This window comes from Monopterus albus, unplaced genomic scaffold (assembly GCF_001952655.1).
Source record: "Monopterus albus unplaced genomic scaffold, M_albus_1.0 scaffold33.1, whole genome shotgun sequence".
In the NCBI taxonomy this organism is placed as follows: Eukaryota; Metazoa; Chordata; class Actinopteri; order Synbranchiformes; family Synbranchidae; genus Monopterus; species Monopterus albus.
The window spans coordinates 2,002,701-2,019,263 of NW_018127913.1; the positions used below are offsets into that span (position 1 = coordinate 2,002,701).

The window sequence follows — 16,563 nt, forward strand, 5'->3', positions numbered from 1 at the left end:
TATTTTCAATTTCTATATTACACTAAGAATATTGTATACACTCCCCTTACAGAAACTAAAACCAAAAATGATTGCCTCTACTCACTGTTAATGCCCGTCAGTCCTGGATTCGCTCATTTGTCTGTGCCATAGACCTCTACTGTTGTTCAAAAATGATTACAGCAAAACACACAGCTGCACAAGCTGACATGTTATTTCATTATGAAACATAAGACCCTAATATTTTTTTTAAATGTTGCCCCAAGTGCTCCAAGGAGCCACAACTAAGTAAAGAACTGAATGAGAAAAAAGAAAAGAAGACAAAGAAGAAGAAACCCCCCCCCCCTCCCCATCCCCCTTTCTACCCTTTACCCCCGTACCCCCATGTTCATCAATCATGGTTTCTATAAAACTCTGGTACCATTGGTTTTATGCTAAAATCAATTGCAAGTCTGGTTTTGGTGTGTTACTGTGTGTTTTAAACAATACCTTGGTGTGATGCAGCGGCTCTCTGTTAGACACCAGATCTCGGACAAAACTTTGTATTGTTCACCTCCTCCATCCTAATAGCGAGCAATAAAGAAAGCTGTTAGCTCTAAAACATCTGTTTATGTTAGCTTGACTCTAGATGTGCCAACTACTCCCAAAACTTTGACTGCATTCTTTAAATATTTTATTGCCGTTATCCCAAATCAGGCACCATTTGCTGCCATCCAATCATTGTGAGCACAGACTTTCTGCCTTACAGAGAAAGGCAGCTAATGACACAGCAGGATGTAGTGCATCGGCTAACAATGGGTTCTTTATTGAAATACCTGAGTAGAGAGCTGCCCCTCTCCCCTGGTTTCATTAGAACTTTGGGGGTAGTCATAGGAACAAGGGAGAACCACAGAGGAACCAACCACAGCACAGACTGGACTGTCGGGGCTATGAACTGACCAATCACCACCAAGAATACCTGAAGAACAGAGGATCTGTGTTATCATGAAAAAAAAACCACATTGTAAGTATTTAATTTCATTTTCAAATTAGGAAAACCTTTCTATAATTAGTTGTACTCTGTTGTTACAGTAATAATCTGTGAACATTAAAAAATGTATACATTTCTACAACAATAATTTATTGATAATGTATTTGTTCCCTATATTATTTTGAGTATTAAAATAACATCCAGACTCGGTGTGACAACAAGATCAGATAATTGAGCGAGCCTAAGTAACAGTTGTTACAACTTATTATATTTGGTGTTATATCTTATTTGGACATCCGGGTTTTCTCAGTTGAGATACTTGTTAAAGAATAAGAATGTGAAGGACTGGACTTGATCACAGCTGGATACTTTCAAGATAAGCATTGGACCTCTTTGAGTCATGATGGAAAATATTAAAATATTTACTGACGTCAAGAATGTTAATATGCATAATGTAGCTCTGAATTTAACCTATAGTACTTATTGCCCCACAGATTGCCAAGACTTTTACTGGCAGCTGCAGTACAACATGACACTTACTGAAGATGTACATCTGTTACTGAAACAATTCTCCAAACTGTTAAACACACATCAGCTTCATGATTTTCACGCAGCACTAAACTGTCAAGCTCAACACTTGAAGTTGATTTAGTTCAGTCAGTGTGGAACCTACAGACAGATGTTAAGTTAGCTGACCTTCATAATGCTAAATATGGATTCCATCATGACTGTCGCTGGTGTAAGCCTACCTCTCAGAGAGAGCGTGACAAGCAGCCAGCAGCTCTGCGCCATCTCCTGCTCTTTCTGCCCTGGTTACTTGTTGTGTCTGTGGCCTCCTGAGTGCCCTGGTTGTTACTTGTTGTGTCTGTGGCCTCCTGACCCCTTCCTGTGCACCGTCTCTGTCCTTTTCCTTTGGCTCGGTGACAGTTTGTAATCCTTGTTCACAACTAACCTTCTTCTACCGTTTTGTTAAGTCAGTGATATGTGTGCTTGTCTTTCTACAGAACAAACACATATACAGTAGGTCAGAATGTCCAACTTCCCTTTTATTGCTCAGCCAACAGGGAACTGGTCTTTCATGTCAGCAAAGGAAATGTACAATATGTAACTGTGTGTTGGTCGGACAGTGTGTCCTCATGTCCTCCTGTACGGTCTGCTGCTTCTCACAGCTCTCGTGCCCCGTTTGTCCACGTAACCTGACGTCACGCGTGCCCCTGTGTGCACAGCTGACCGCACACAGGACGAGCGCACAAGACCGACAGACAAACTTTAAGTAACTAGGTTCAGCACGTCCAGTCTTCCAAATGTTCCTCTCCTTTCTGTTAGAAGCGGGCGAAGGCGGGTTTGGTTGATAGGAAGTCTGAAACGTGCCGCTGAGACACGGGCTCCGTCTGCTCCCTCTTCACCGGGGTCAGTAACCTGTGAAGACAACAAAACATGATTTACTGAAAACTGGGATTTATCTCTGGTGGCGTTTCAAGCGGACTGCCGAGCGTTTTCGATGCAGACACGTTTGGCTTTTTCTGTCCATCAAAGCGGACGAAGAACAATAAAATAGTATTTCTTTTCTTTCACAAAAGGACAAGGCCAGGACTCTACCTGCTGCAACAAGAGACAGGTGAGTCTCTTTATGGCTGTTGGCCTGTTGACCGTATTTCAGCCCTGTAGTTTCACCTTATCTCTCAAGAAAGTATCGAGCTATTCACCTCATTTTAGCTTCGTTAGTTCTTATAGTCTGCCTAGGAAAAGCTGCTGGAAAACTAAAACTAGCTTTTGAAAATACAAATTTAGTGCAAAAATACTATAATTGTATCATTTTGACTCTGTGAACATTTTAGTATATTATGCTTTAATAATGCCCTTTGGTCTGTTGAACCTGTTAACCATCTCCATCCCAAGGCTCTCATTAGCCTGATGCAGCCCAAAATAATAAAGTGATAAGTACAAATAGCCTGCCATAACAAAAACTGGATTTCATAGCCTTTTGTAATATTAGAGCCTGTAATTAATATATTGATGCTGTAATGTAGGCTGGCTTAAGGAAGGAGCCGGAGACAGAAGATGCCTTTTTCTCTATTATTTACACACACTCTGGCCACCAACACAACAACAATCCCTGCTAAACCCACAACTACACAAAGTCTGGCCAGAGGGGCGTTATGGGGGATCCCGCCAGGTGCTTACCCCCTAAGGCATTCTGGGGGACTCTGCCCTGCTCCACTGGCTCGCTGGCTGGCTTGCCAGACAGGCCTTCTTCTGTCCAGAGCCGTAGACCCACACCAGTGTGCCAGTGACAAAGCCCCCTTCAGGCTGCTGTCTGTTGTGTGGCAGTGTCCCAGTCCTCTGCTCTTCCTGCAGTTCCTCTCATATGAGCTGGCTTGTCTGGTCTCAGTAGACACCCCCTGGGAAAGCGGTGTAGCCCCTGGCTGGCTCTGGTGATGTGTGGCTCTCCGGGTGGCTGCTTCAGATTTGCGGTTGGACACAGCCCTTCCCTACAGACAGTGTAGAGCGCCACGGCATCCACACCCAGGCAGAGTGTAGCCCCAGGCACATGCACCATGGCCCCCCACTCTGCCAGCAGGTCAAGGCCCATGATGAATGGATCTCCCTTCACCTGTGCGCTCTTGCCAGTCATAGTGGTGATGCGGAGCTGGGTAGCTTCCCAGCCCTGTGGTCTCTGTCCTCTCGTCACCAGCAATGTCCCTGGGCATACCAAAGAGAGGGTGGACCCAGGTGCCCCTCCCTAAGACATTATGGGGGACCCTGCCAAGTGGTGTCTCTCCATCCCCCAACACTACAACACATTAGCCTAGGAAATAAAATGTTTCTAAATAACTAACCATAAGGTAAAGCTACACCTTAACTCACCCCCCTGTGAGACTGCTTTTCACGAGTTTCATGTGATTTCATGTCCTGGCTGTTAATGGTTAATTAACTGTGGTTAATGAGTAGTTCACGTGGAATTAGTAGGTAGAGTAGTAATTTCTCAGTTTGGCTTCAAGCATATTTTCATGGTCAGAATTTAACCTCAGACATACTTAATTACACAATAAAGACCTGTTAGTACTGTACCTGTTTATTTGGAGGGGTGAGCCCTCATCTGGGTGGGCCCAGTGTGTGTGTGTGTGTGCAAAGTGAGTTTGTTCTGAAACAAGCATGGAAGTTGATGTAACCTGTTGGTGGTAAATGTTCCATTATAAGTTTAGTGAGTATTAGTATAATTATATTTTTATTATATATTATAATCTATGTTATAAATTGTATTTATTCATCTTGTTTTCTGTTCATCTTTGGTTATCTAGCTTATTAAAATATAAATATGACCTACAGTATGGTGTATGATACTCAGTATTGTTTTAGCAGGCAAAAGGAACCGTTGAGGGCTTAGACCACTTGCCCTGAGGAATCAAGGACAGAAGAAAGGAAGGAAGGAAGGAAGGACATAGGCTACTGTTGTCCTTTGCTTCTCACTCTATGCAAATGTATGCTGAGAAAGTTGTAACAGAGGGGAAGATGGGTGAGTGCTCTCTTTTTCTCCCCACCCCTTCTTTCTTCTACACACACACACACACACACACACACGGACTAAAATGCTGTGCTGGTCATGCCACAGCTCACGCTGCCTGTTCTCTGTATTGGGGACAAGACATCAGTGCACTTAACAGTTATCCATTAACAGGTTTGGTCAAAGCTGGTTAGCTGGATGTTCAGCTCAAAAAACATTACTCAAACTGATTGTAATCTACACTCACTGGCTACTTTATTAGGTACACATGTACAGTTGTATGCAATTCAGTTTCTAATATTCTGACCCTCTAATGCATGTAGCTGGGGAGGACAAATTATTAGGAACACCTCTGAACATAATGTAGTCCAGGACAACACCACCTTTATCTACAACCTCAATAATAAACATATAATTGAATTTATACATTTATGACAATTTTGCCAAAAACTGAAACATTTTGAGCTTCATAAACACAGATGTTAAGGTGAAGTGTTGCACTGATTTGCATACAGTTATACCAGTGTACCTAATAAAGCGGCTGGTGAATGTAGATTACAGTCAGTATGAGTAATGTTTTTTTTAGCTGAAAGACAAACTTCAAAAATGAATCCAGTGAACATCAAGAGAGACACCTAACCATGTTCTAACCCAGATAAGCATGTGATGGTGATGTTGATAACTGGGGCCAGGAATAAACAGTCTTTTACAGCAAATTACACTTAATTGCAACACATTATATTTACTGAAATAAGAGGACACTCCCCTGGCAGCCATAAACAAACAGCTCACTCTTCCCACATCACTGCTCTTATGAAGATCTCCTACCCAGTTCCAGCACATTCTTAACAGCATCAGTGAAACAGAATTAAAAGGGAACCAAAGAACCCACATGTGTCCTACTTGGCATTAGCAGTGTGGTGTGGAAGAGTTGGCCAAATGGTTTGCAGCTTCATGGCTCCTGATGAGTTTGCTGCAAAATATGTAGCACTTATATGGAAGTTCTGTGGTGTCTTGAAAGCCTTTGTCTACCCTTTGGATTGATCTGTCAGGGTGATTTTTATTTTTAAGTAGATATGATATAAAAGAACTCTCCTCACAGATCTCAAACCTTTTTATAAGAATTCAAATGTTCCAACTTTCCAGGGACAATATCGTAAATTCACTCTTTACATAATCCTGCTAGACAACAGTTAAAGTACCTACCTTACACTGCAGAGACAAATTGAGTACAGGTATATTGAATCCAGTAGTCTTTAGGTGAAAACTGATGTCATCTCCACATTTTCTATCATTCTCATCAGCAGGGCTTCTTGGTCATTGTGTCCTCATTGTGCTGCAACTTTCTGTGTCCTCACATGGCCAGCTAGACATTTGGTTTTACAGCTTCTGTTGCTTGACTGAAGGCGGTCCATCCAGACGCAGTGAATCAGGCACTGTCCATTATGTGTGTAAGAGAGAAACAGTCTTGTCAAGGCGGGGCACATACAGTATGATGTGGCTAATTTTGTGTATGTTTTTGAAAAACAGATATCCACACTCACACACAAAGGCTTCTGTCACATCTGGGCAGGTTATGTTCTTGATCAGGACACTATTTATTACATAATTATGTTTATTTTGGCTTTATTGCCATGACAACCTCTACAATTATGAGTCATAGCTTCAGCTATGTCTTATGTCTGTGTGAGGTCTCCTCTACACTGAATCCTACAGCAACTACGGTTACTGTTATCATTCTGATGCATGATCTTGCATTGCAAAAGACACATCCCACTGGCAACTGAGCACACGCTACCCAGTAATGGAAACTGTGTCATCCACTTGGAATCTCTGAATTGAAACCTAATGTTTTCCACAAAGGAATAGTCTGAGAAATCAGACAGAAGTCCATTCCTCTGTGGAAAACATTGGATTCACTCCAGGGCCTGCTTCTTCATAAGTGTTTTAGTCATGAGGGTAGATTTGACAAAACAGAGTCTTAATATAGTATCTATGCATGTGAGTACTTATTTTCATATTTATGTCTGGTTTAGAGAGGGTATGTACAGTCACATATCTCATGTGGTACACAGCTGCTGCTTTTTGACCTGCAGTGAAGTGCTGGGTGGGTGTAATGCACGCAAAGTTAAGTGTATCCCTCCCAAACACCGCCCAGTAAAGGAATAATGACACCTTTTTCTCCCTACTGCCTCTGGCTGGTCATGTGACTCACAGATGAGGACAGAAATAACCCAAAATAAATGTTAATGTACCTACCTTCCTAGTGTCCCGATCAAGAAAATAACCTGTCCAGGTGTGACAGAAGCCTTTGTGTGTGAGTGTGGATATCTGTTTGTCTATGTGGAAGGGTCACGTACAGTGAGTGACTCATACCTCTTGTGCCACCCTTGTTTACTACAGTGGCAAACTATCCAGTCTGACTATATGGCAGCTCTAAATGTTGATTGCATTGTCATATATTCCTGGTCCACAAGAGGTCCACAAGGTCCATTCTAAAACTTTCATCTGTTGAAAAGGCATCTTTTTTTAAACATGAATTAGATTTAAATAAGTTTGTAGTTTACACATTTATATCTGAGATATGTTTAACTTTATTGTAAAACAGTGTATTAGAGAAATATTTGTTAGTGCATCATATGTTTTCAAGCTATCAGATTACAATGTATTTATTAAACAAGCAGGTTGTAACAGAGCAGAGCAGTTGTGTAACTTGTCAGAGAAATGTGGTGGAAATAATATGTGGATGTCTAATGACATAATTAGTAGAATTACTAGGATAAAGTTAATATTAATAACATCTAATGCATCATTCAACAACACTTGGAGTACAAAGAAACACCCACTGTGGGTCATTGCATAAACAGTACATTCTAAAACGTTTTCTAAGAGATCTCTGTTTGAATCCTTGAACATAACACAGACAGTTTTATAGTATTCTTGTTATTATAATGTGATATATATACAATATAAGCGCACACTCAGCAGCACTCAGTACCCCAGTCACACACATACACACAGGAGAAGATGATCTCAGGTAGATAAGGACACAATGTTCTTTTTCTGTCTTGCATTGTAACTGGAAAGAGCGGTGTATTGAGGGGAAGAGAAGAGTTTGATGATGAAGATGAGGTGCGTGGAGGAAATTTGGGGGTATTTCTTGTTGCATCCCTGTGATAAAATCACGTGTTTGTGCCTGTTTGTTCCTCACTTTTACCTTTTATTTAATTTTTCAAAACTTATTTATTTTGGTCTCTGTCTGGATCCCCAATGTTAATTGCACTTTTACAATTTAAGAAACAGTAATTCAGTTATCATACTGACTGGATGTTTGGATGGGAAGCCTGAAGAAGGGAGGGGAAAGAGAAGGTGGGTACAGAAATGGAGGAGGAGCAGACATGAGTCACAAAGAGGCTATAGAGGAAGGAGAGACGTGAGTACAGAGGGAGGCAAGGAAAGGTAGGGAGTTCTCAATGAAACTCCAGTCACAGTGCAGAGAGAGTTGGCCAGGGTTGTGGTGTCAAGGTAGGGAGCAGATGTGAGCTGAAAGCAGAGAAGAAGGTTGAGGTCACTGGATTAGCAGGCCTACAAGGCTATCATGTTTCTTGATAACAGCGAAGAAATTCAGCAACCCTGGCACCAAGCAGACTCACTGGGTCTGAGTTGCTTAGTTCAACAGATCAAGACACAGGAGTCAGGAGGCTGCATATGAATTAAAGAGACAAATTTTGAGTTGGTAAATGTGCAGGATTGTTCTTGTTCTATATCCAGGCCTCCAGCATCTCAGTGGGTTTTTAATGTGCAAATAAAATAATAAAAATGCCTCCTTAGTAATGATGTGTAGCACACAACACCCTGCCTATGAACATTCACATTCTATAGGTCTATAGAGACAAAGATAGGATGGAAACCTGGCATTTCCTGGCACAATGACGAGACACTATTACACCATTATAGTCCTGAGTGCCTTTTGCAATGTAGTGAACAGAAATCCACAAGACGTCTGCACAGTTTTCTTGCTACAAGGATAACACAGCACTCTTAACACCCAATCATTGATGTGGTACATGGCTAAGGGTTACATTTGCTCTGTTCAGCATTTGTTTACTTCAGCTACAGATTGAATGACAGAATACATTTTTTTCATATGTATTATCAGTCACAGATGCTTGAGTCTACTTTAAAATTCATTCCCCAACATATGCTCACAAAAATCTCCACAGGTCTTTTTCACAGCAGATATTATGACATGTCATAAGTTTGCCTATTAGGTTGAACTGGTCCAGGGTTTTGCCACTGTGTATTTGTTCATCGCCGTGTTTTATTGGCTTAAATGTAATGAGGCCGCTGTTAATGTTATTAGTAGCACCAGTTTTTTTTTTTACTATGGCAAGTTAAATGTCCTATGAGAAAAATTCTCACACACTCGTGTGAGTGTGCAGGGCAAACATTCAGCAGTAGGATCAACCAGTTGGGGGGCTTTTTTCACTTGTATTGTTGTGATTGGCGACCACATTATGAAATGGGTAACAGCAAACGTCTCTCAAACATCTGATTCAATGTGTGTATATCAAAAGGTGTAATGCTTTTCCCTTGCCTTTGTTGGAACTGTTGCTCAAAGCTTTTTTTTGACAATGAGGATGCATTTATGTTTAATTGTTGTTTAATTATGAGGGAGGTGGCTGTCAGGCCGACAGTTGACAAAGAAGATTATTTTTGTATTTTCACTAAGCCTAATGCACGATAATACCAGAACCCTCCTCAGACCCTCCCGATAAGTCATAAGAAATCATTAAGGAGGGTCAAAACTAGCCTTCCATGCTGGTTTGGTACCTTTTATATGGAGCTGTGTGGCAGAAAATTGGTGCAGTAATCCCACCTTGAAGAGGCTATGGAGAAATAGAAGAGAGACAGGAGAATGAAATATGAGTGGACCTTTATTTAAGCAGACTTGTCAAAGCAGGAAACAGCAGGTGAAATTAATAAGACTTATTAAATCTCTGTGCCATTATAAGTGCCCTAGTAAGTCATGACAGTGAGCCAGCATGCTCAACATCAGGGCCCTAGACCTGGCTCACCTGAATGGATTTACCAGTGTCACTGATGGCACGTGTTTTTCATTTAATGTGCCTGCAATGAAAAATGTGTATTAACCTGTAGCTGTGGGTCAAGTTGACAAACTCTGCTGAGAGCAAAGGATAACAGGATCAGAAAGAGACACGCTGAGAACAACATCGCCATGCAGGTGCAAACACACAGTGTATGTGCACACAGCTCTCAAATGGCAGCGTATCCTAGTTTAAGAGTTTGTTCCAGCTTCATGGAGAAATGCTTGACTTTAGACTATTGATCTTTCCAGTCGGTGCCAGGGAATGTTCTCTATGCCCATTCACAGTGGGAGTGAGCTGAGACCAGTCATTTTGCTGATGTTTGTTGTAAGGTGGCTTCAGAGTCCAAACAGAGCTCAGATTAAACTCCAGCAACCTGAAAATTTTGCAATGAATTATTTTGTCAAATATTTGCAAAGATATAGAGTATAAATGGCAGCAGCAACACAGTTAACTGTAGTCCACGGTTGCACTTTGATTTCATGACTTGAGTCTTCTCTTCAGCCTCTATAGTAACTGTTGACATGTCATGTAATAAAAAAAACTCGAGTGCTGCTGCATACAGTGTGTGCACTGGCAGGTATGCATCCACGTGAATGTCTCTGTGTACACATACTCTCAAATGTACACTCATGTACAGTATGCATGCATGTGCCTGCAGGGAGCAGGGCAATCTCTCTGACCTGTGTGTTGACCCCCTGTCGGATGATTGGAGTGTGTGTGACTCTGATGACCTTGGGAGCTATTGGAGCCGCTGTCTGGGCAGTAGGTCAGACCACATGCTCATACACACATACACACTTTGTCAGACATATGATGACCATAATCAGTTGTTTTTTTATGTTTTAGGATGTCTATATTCTGTAGTTCTCACTGTCAAAGATTTGATGATCAAATGTCTTTTATTACAATTTATTCCACTACACTGACTTAAGAAAAACTTTTTTGGATACTTTTCCATAGTTACTTATTGCACAATGGAAGAGGACATGGGACTGTATGATGGTGAGTTCAGGAGAACATACTCATGTTTTTAACTTTCATGCATTTATACATAATCTTATACCAGAGTGTAATGAAAAAAGCAGTATATGCATTGTATTGTGCATTCAGGGACAGATGATAATTGTATTATCAAAATAAACTGCCATTTAAAGAACTACATTTTTATAAACCAGGTTCTGCAGTAGAACAAAATACACATATGATCATCACAATCACAGTTAGAAAGGAAAAATAATAAATCTATGTGACAGGTAATTGGGAGTACTTGATATTTTACCAAGCTTGTATTAAAAGTAAACTCATATCATCCCTTCAGTTCAGGTAAATTCTGCTGACCAACATCTCAGAGTCTTTGACTCCACCCAGAAGAGGTGGCGTCAGGTTTGTTCCTCCTCAGCCAATGAACTGCTTGCTAGCATCAGCTGTGAAGAAGTGGGCTTTGTTAGGTGAGCTATTTTTGCAGTTACTGTAAATCTCAGTGTTTTCACGGAGTGTAGTGTACTAATGTGTGTGTGTGTGTGTGTGTGTGTGTGTGTGTGTGTGTTCAGTGTGTTGCATGAACTACTCAGTCACATCGGTACAAGAGGCCAGTGGAGATGGTGGCGACTTCTTCTGTGTCAGACAGGAAGAGCTCAGCTTCGGCAAGAAAATCAAAGACTCATTGTTCCCATGGTAACAAACACCTGTCTGTTCAACCCTGTACATGTCTCAGAGCAATGTGACCTTCTACCACACTGCCCTCTCTGTTGCTCTACCTGCCTCAGTTGTCTACTCATTTAATGTAGAAGTGCTTCACCGAAAGTTAATTTGAATATTATTCCTGTCTCGCTGTTACTAACTCTGCCTTTGTTTCAGTGACTGTGAGAGCAGAGAGGTTCTCACACTGTTGTGCCAAGGTAAGGTGTGAGCACAGACCTAAACTTGTTCAGTTTGACACACTTTATACTTTAACCTCTCACATGCTGGGCTTGCAATCCTGCCCCTGATGCTTTTGAGCTTTTCACAGCCTTTATGCTTATATCACCTGTTTATTTAGCATTTTATTGCTCAGTATTTCACTCGTTTATTCTCATTTTTGCATAATGTTCGTTTTTTAGCTACAGTGAAGTAAACATTTACTTTTCTCTCCCTCCCGCTGATCTTTCCCTCCTCGTCTCCTTGACAGACTGCGGCAGGCGTAGTTTTGCAGCAGACCGTATAGTTGGTGGTGTGGATGCCAGACAGGGCAGCTGGCCTTGGCAGGTCAGCTTGCAGTATGATGGAGTTCATCAGTGTGGAGGGTCCATCATCTCAAACCAGTGGGTTGTCTCTGCAGCTCACTGCTTCCCCGAGTAAGTGACAGAGCTTGAATTTGTACAGAAACAATAGCTAGGACATACTTGACAAATTGGAATGAGCTGGCTCCTGAAGGTCTGTTCAAAATGCTGGGGTTTTTGTTTATAATTTTTTATGTGTGAAGGTGCTTCATTTTCAACACAAGACATTTTAGCACAGAATTTGTACGTATTGTGCCAGTGGGATACAGGGAGAGCCATGTTACCAGGTTGTTCTGGTGTAACTATAGAGTATTTGTTCCATTCCTGGTTAAGGTAGTGTGTGCATTAGTATTGATGCTGTGTATGTGGAGACCTGAATAAGCTTAGAATAAAAAACATGGGCCATCTTTGCATCTATCTCTTTCACACTTTCCATGCTAGACGATACCGCTTTGTTAATCGCTGGCGTGTGCTGCTGGGCTCCATCTACAATAAACCAGTCAATGCCAACGTGGTGGAGGTGAAGACCATCGTTTATCACAGCAGCTACCTGCCCTTTGTAGATGCTAACATTGATGACAACAGCAGGGACATCGCTGTTCTGGCCCTCACCCAGCCACTCACTTTCAATGGTAGGGCATTGAATGACAAGAGAGACAGACGTGCATGCCTATTCTCTCAGACTCATCTACACACACCATTTGATTGCATGATTATAATCATTAAAGGTGAGAAAGGATGTCAAAGAACAGGATGTAACCACCAGCTCTTTGATGCTTTTTTCCTGTCCTGGGCTCTCTGCACTCCTTTAATAAAAGGACCACACTTTAATGAGATGAGGGCTACAGTAGCTCATCTATCCTCTACTGTTGTGGTACTGTAATCTACTGAGTCAAGCAAAAGGATGAGGAGAAATACCAGTGTGATTTATACCAGCATGTCACATTTGTGCACAGCATAAAGTGCTCGTAGAAACTATGAAAGCAGTGGTTCAGTAGCTCATGTCTGCCACCTGTTGTTGTTCCAAGAATCATAGAAAAGTTCATGGACCTTTGCTTGAATCTCTGTCTGTATTTTTACCTTTTTTGTGTTGTGGATAATAAGTTACCTGTTGCACTCACCTGTTAAAAAAGTATTTTATTCAGACATGACTAAACTGTTCTGTCATTCCCTGTGTACAGACCATAAATGCAAAGATATTACAAGTTATAACTGAGTGAGAACAAGACTGGGACCATAAAATTAAATGAAACCTTACTGAAATCTGCAGTTTCAGCTTATTTATACTGCAGCTGGGCAGAGCAGCCATCCCAGTCCCTCTCATTGAAGAGTGCTGATGACTTGATGCATTTGTCTCCCTGTTCTGACACGTTGCAGTGGTTTCTAATGCATTTTATTATGTTTGTGATGATGTGTGTTTGATGCTAAAGTATTACTTTGTACATGTGTCTGCATATATCTTAATGCATGTCTGTGTGCAGAGTACGTCCAGCCTATTTGCTTGCCAGCATATGGTCAAAGACTGATAGATGGACAGATGGGAACAGTAACTGGCTGGGGAAATGTAGGATACTATGGTGAGTCTGCTTTTCATTACAGCTGTACTGTAATACACTGCAGAAAATTATTTGTTGGATGACATTATTTATTGATATTGGTGGTAGTCCCTGTTCGCCTTGGTTTGCAGTGGTTGTTTTTGTATTTCAAACTTTCTTTTCAGCCTAGAGGGTCCAGAATCAAAACAACATAAGCTTCTCCTAACCGCGCTTTGTCCTCCCATCACCTCATGTTTCCTAGCGACAATATAAACTACAGATGCCTGGTTGCAGCAAACTGTACAAAATGCAGCAGTGTGCAGCTAGTGTTAGCTGACTAACAAGTAAACTTGGCAATCCAGTAGTACGCTCTGCTTACTGCTGATGTGACACAAAGCACACACAAAGCTCAAATTACTCAGAAATTGAAATCACATTAATTCAACACAAAGGTAAAATCATGACCATGCTACAGTAGGTTGCTAATGTTACCTAAAAAACACATTAGCTTTAGATGTTAACACACAGAGAAGGAAGAAAGACATCTGTAGCAAATCTGAGTCTTTTGTCTGCTTTTAACCCTCTCCATCTCAAAAAGCCCTACTCTGGTTTTTGATCTTTCTTTGGCCTGTGACACAACAAACCAACAGTCAGCTGTCGGCCACTGTAGGGCCATCTGTGAGTGTCTGTTTTTGGGGTGTGTCCCACACACTTGGTGCATCTCTGCCTTTGTCACACTCTCTTTGAGAGTGAACACGGCCTCCACTGTTTCAGACTTTTAGCAATCGAGAGCTCGTTCATGGCTGGCTGTTTGAAATAACTCTTTGCAGTTCAAAAAGCATTTTATAACTTTTGCTAGGTGGTAGCTGTAGCTAACGTCCAGAATGTATGTTGATAACACGTCTTAGCGAAGCTGGACTAACCACAGAACCGCTGAAGGGAGTGTCATTGAGGGGGTTACTATCGCTGAGAAACACCATGTCCTGTCCCGTTTGCAGAGCACCAGAGAGGTAATGGGACAGGACTTGAACTGTTTGCTGTACATGCTCAGGGTGATAAAAGGGACATCTGTGCTGAAAATCACACCTTTAAACATCTCAGTGTGCCATTACAACAAACTTTATCAGTGTACACTTAGATCAACTTAAATATAGGGTAGAATGGTGAGAACTGCATGACTGACAATCACCATACTTAAAAGAACTTAGAGTAATTGCTACTTATTGATGCACATCCTACATGTTTTAATTTAGGTGAAACCCCTGTACAGTATTATTGTTCTTGACTGTTTTTGAACTCTCTGACTTGCAGGTCATCTGGCGGATGTTCTGCAGGAAGCAAATGTTCCCATCATTAGTGACGCTGTCTGTAACACTCCTGATTACTACGACAATCAGATCACCACCAGTATGTTCTGTGCTGGTTATGAGAAGGGAGGCACTGATGCCTGCCAGGTCAGAGTGTGTTTGTTTAAGCATTCTGCTGCATAAATGCATGTGTACATGTTTGGATTTCTAATTAGGGAACTCTGTGCCTCCATGTATGTCTCTTCTGTGCTCAGTCTGCTGTGGCTCCTTCTGCTGTTGGTTGTATGTCTGTAGTGTGAATGCATATACCTGCTTGTCTGATACATTATTGTATTTTTATTTATTACATTTTGGTTAATGTTTGCCTAAAATTGGTTTCAGGGAGACAGTGGTGGCCCTTTTGTGGCAGAGGACTGCCTATCTAAGACCAGTCGGTATCGTCTGCTGGGGGTGGTGAGTTGGGGAACAGGCTGTGCTATGCCCAAGAAACCTGGGGTCTACACCAGAGTATCGCGGTTTCTGCCCTGGATATCTACTGCCATGAGGGTGAGAGACTGGACGCCTTGCATTTTATTGTATTAGTATATTTACATCAGTGCATGAGTGATAGGCTTGTGTATCTGAGAGTAAATGGAAAAACGCATAAGAATGGAAATAGATACTGGAGCAGCAGTCTCTGTTATATCTGAAAAACGGTATAACCGCAGGTTTATTAAAGAAAAACTGAGGCCTACAAACTGTGTGTTGGTAACATACAGTAAACAATCTTTGAGGCTAAAAGGACAGATTACTGTAAAGGTGAGATGTAATGGGAAAAACATTTTAGTTTTACCCGGTTCTTTAATCTGAAGGCCCCAAGAAGTAACACTCGGGATACAGGAATCAGCTTTACATAGATTTATTTTCTTCTGGTTAGATGCAGAGTTATTACAGCGCGCTGGGCTCTAAGAGATGACAAGTCTCCAAGAGCATAGATCATCACAAAACGTTTACATTTATCTTCTTGGCTGGGACTGCCCTGTACATGGGTGGTACATTATACGTCAACATTCTAGAATGTTCATATAGGCAGTAGGTGTGTGTGTATGTTGTCACCTTTTGTGGCAGAGGACTGCCTATCTAAGACCAGTCGGTATCGTCTGCTGGGGGTGGTGAGTTGGGGAACAGGCTGTGCTATGCCCAAGAAACCTGGGGTCTACACCAGAGTATCGCGGTTTCTGCCCTGGATATCTACTGCCATGAGGGTGAGAGACTGGACGCCTTGCATTTTATTGTATTAGTATATTTACATCAGTGCATGAGTGATAGGCTGTTAATGTAATAATATAATATAGAAAAAGTTTTTGTAATAAGTAGCCTATTCATACTTTTAATACTTTAAGTACATTTTTGTGTTATTACTTTTACTTAACATTATTACTACAGGTGCTAACATGCAAATTAATATGCTTTAGTTATTTAACTAGTTTAGTTATTTAGTTATGTGCTGTTTTTAAATCATCGTTTATTCTTTAGGATCAATCTAGTGCTGCAACCCAGCTCAGTCAACTAGCACAGTCACTTGCAATAAAACAGACCCTCTTTTATTCTTCTGAGGGATGCTGTAGCTCATAATAATAGTAATGTGTAATGTGTAAACTGTAATTCCATGAAGCCATGATATTTTCTAAGACTGTTATCAAACAGTGAAAATCTCATACTGTACCTCTCTCCAGAACTACCACAACTCACCGGGGGTTCACAAAATGGCTCGGACATGAGATTCCTGCACTCGTGTTTCTAATTTTTTCTACTCTTGGATGACAATATCCGATGGATGTCAAGGGGAAGCCTTACAACAGTAGAACGAAAGGTTGTGTTCCCCTTGTATCACAGCTCCAGAAATTAAAACATTTTAC

At 41.3% G+C, this 16,563-nt stretch overlaps 2 protein-coding genes across 3 annotated transcripts in view; one reads left to right on the forward strand and one right to left on the reverse strand.

The window, feature by feature from the left end:
* The window catches only part of LOC109958503 (B-cell receptor CD22), a 6,506-nt gene extending 4,615 nt beyond the window's left edge, over positions 1–1,891 (reverse strand). For both annotated transcript variants that reach the window (XM_020597199.1, XM_020597200.1), the window contains exons 1-4: positions 1,822–1,891; positions 1,699–1,782; positions 795–937; positions 469–542 (exon numbers count right to left, since the gene is read on the reverse strand). In XM_020597199.1, the coding sequence (XP_020452855.1) occupies positions 469–542; positions 795–937; positions 1,699–1,741 (260 nt within the window). In that variant the 5' untranslated portion in view covers positions 1,742–1,782; positions 1,822–1,891. The remainder of the gene's footprint in view (positions 1–468; positions 543–794; positions 938–1,698; positions 1,783–1,821) is intronic.
* A 592-nt stretch (positions 1,892–2,483) lies between these two features.
* On the forward strand, positions 2,484–15,620 carry hpn (hepsin). The gene is made up of 13 exons (XM_020597243.1): positions 2,484–2,567; positions 4,313–4,466; positions 10,224–10,331; positions 10,526–10,567; positions 10,884–11,014; positions 11,121–11,239; positions 11,423–11,463; positions 11,733–11,898; positions 12,265–12,455; positions 13,305–13,400; positions 14,670–14,812; positions 15,047–15,211; positions 15,582–15,620. The coding sequence occupies exons 2-13, from the start codon at positions 4,424–4,426 to the stop codon at positions 15,618–15,620; spliced, it is 1,284 nt and encodes a 427-aa protein (XP_020452899.1). The 5' UTR covers positions 2,484–2,567; positions 4,313–4,423.
* Positions 15,621–16,563: the final 943 nt, after the last annotated feature.

Bases quoted from the DNA above. Each gene is read 5' to 3' on its own strand.
- hpn (XM_020597243.1), top strand. From the start codon at position 4,424: ATGCAAATGTATGCTGAGAAAGTTGTAACAGAGGGGAAGATGG. The intron at 4,467-10,223 runs GTGAGTGCTCTC...ATGTGCCTGCAG, and splicing joins TGTAACAGAGGGGAAGATGG to GGAGCAGGGCAATCTCTCTG. The intron at 14,813-15,046 runs GTCAGAGTGTGT...AATTGGTTTCAG, and splicing joins GAGGCACTGATGCCTGCCAG to GGAGACAGTGGTGGCCCTTT.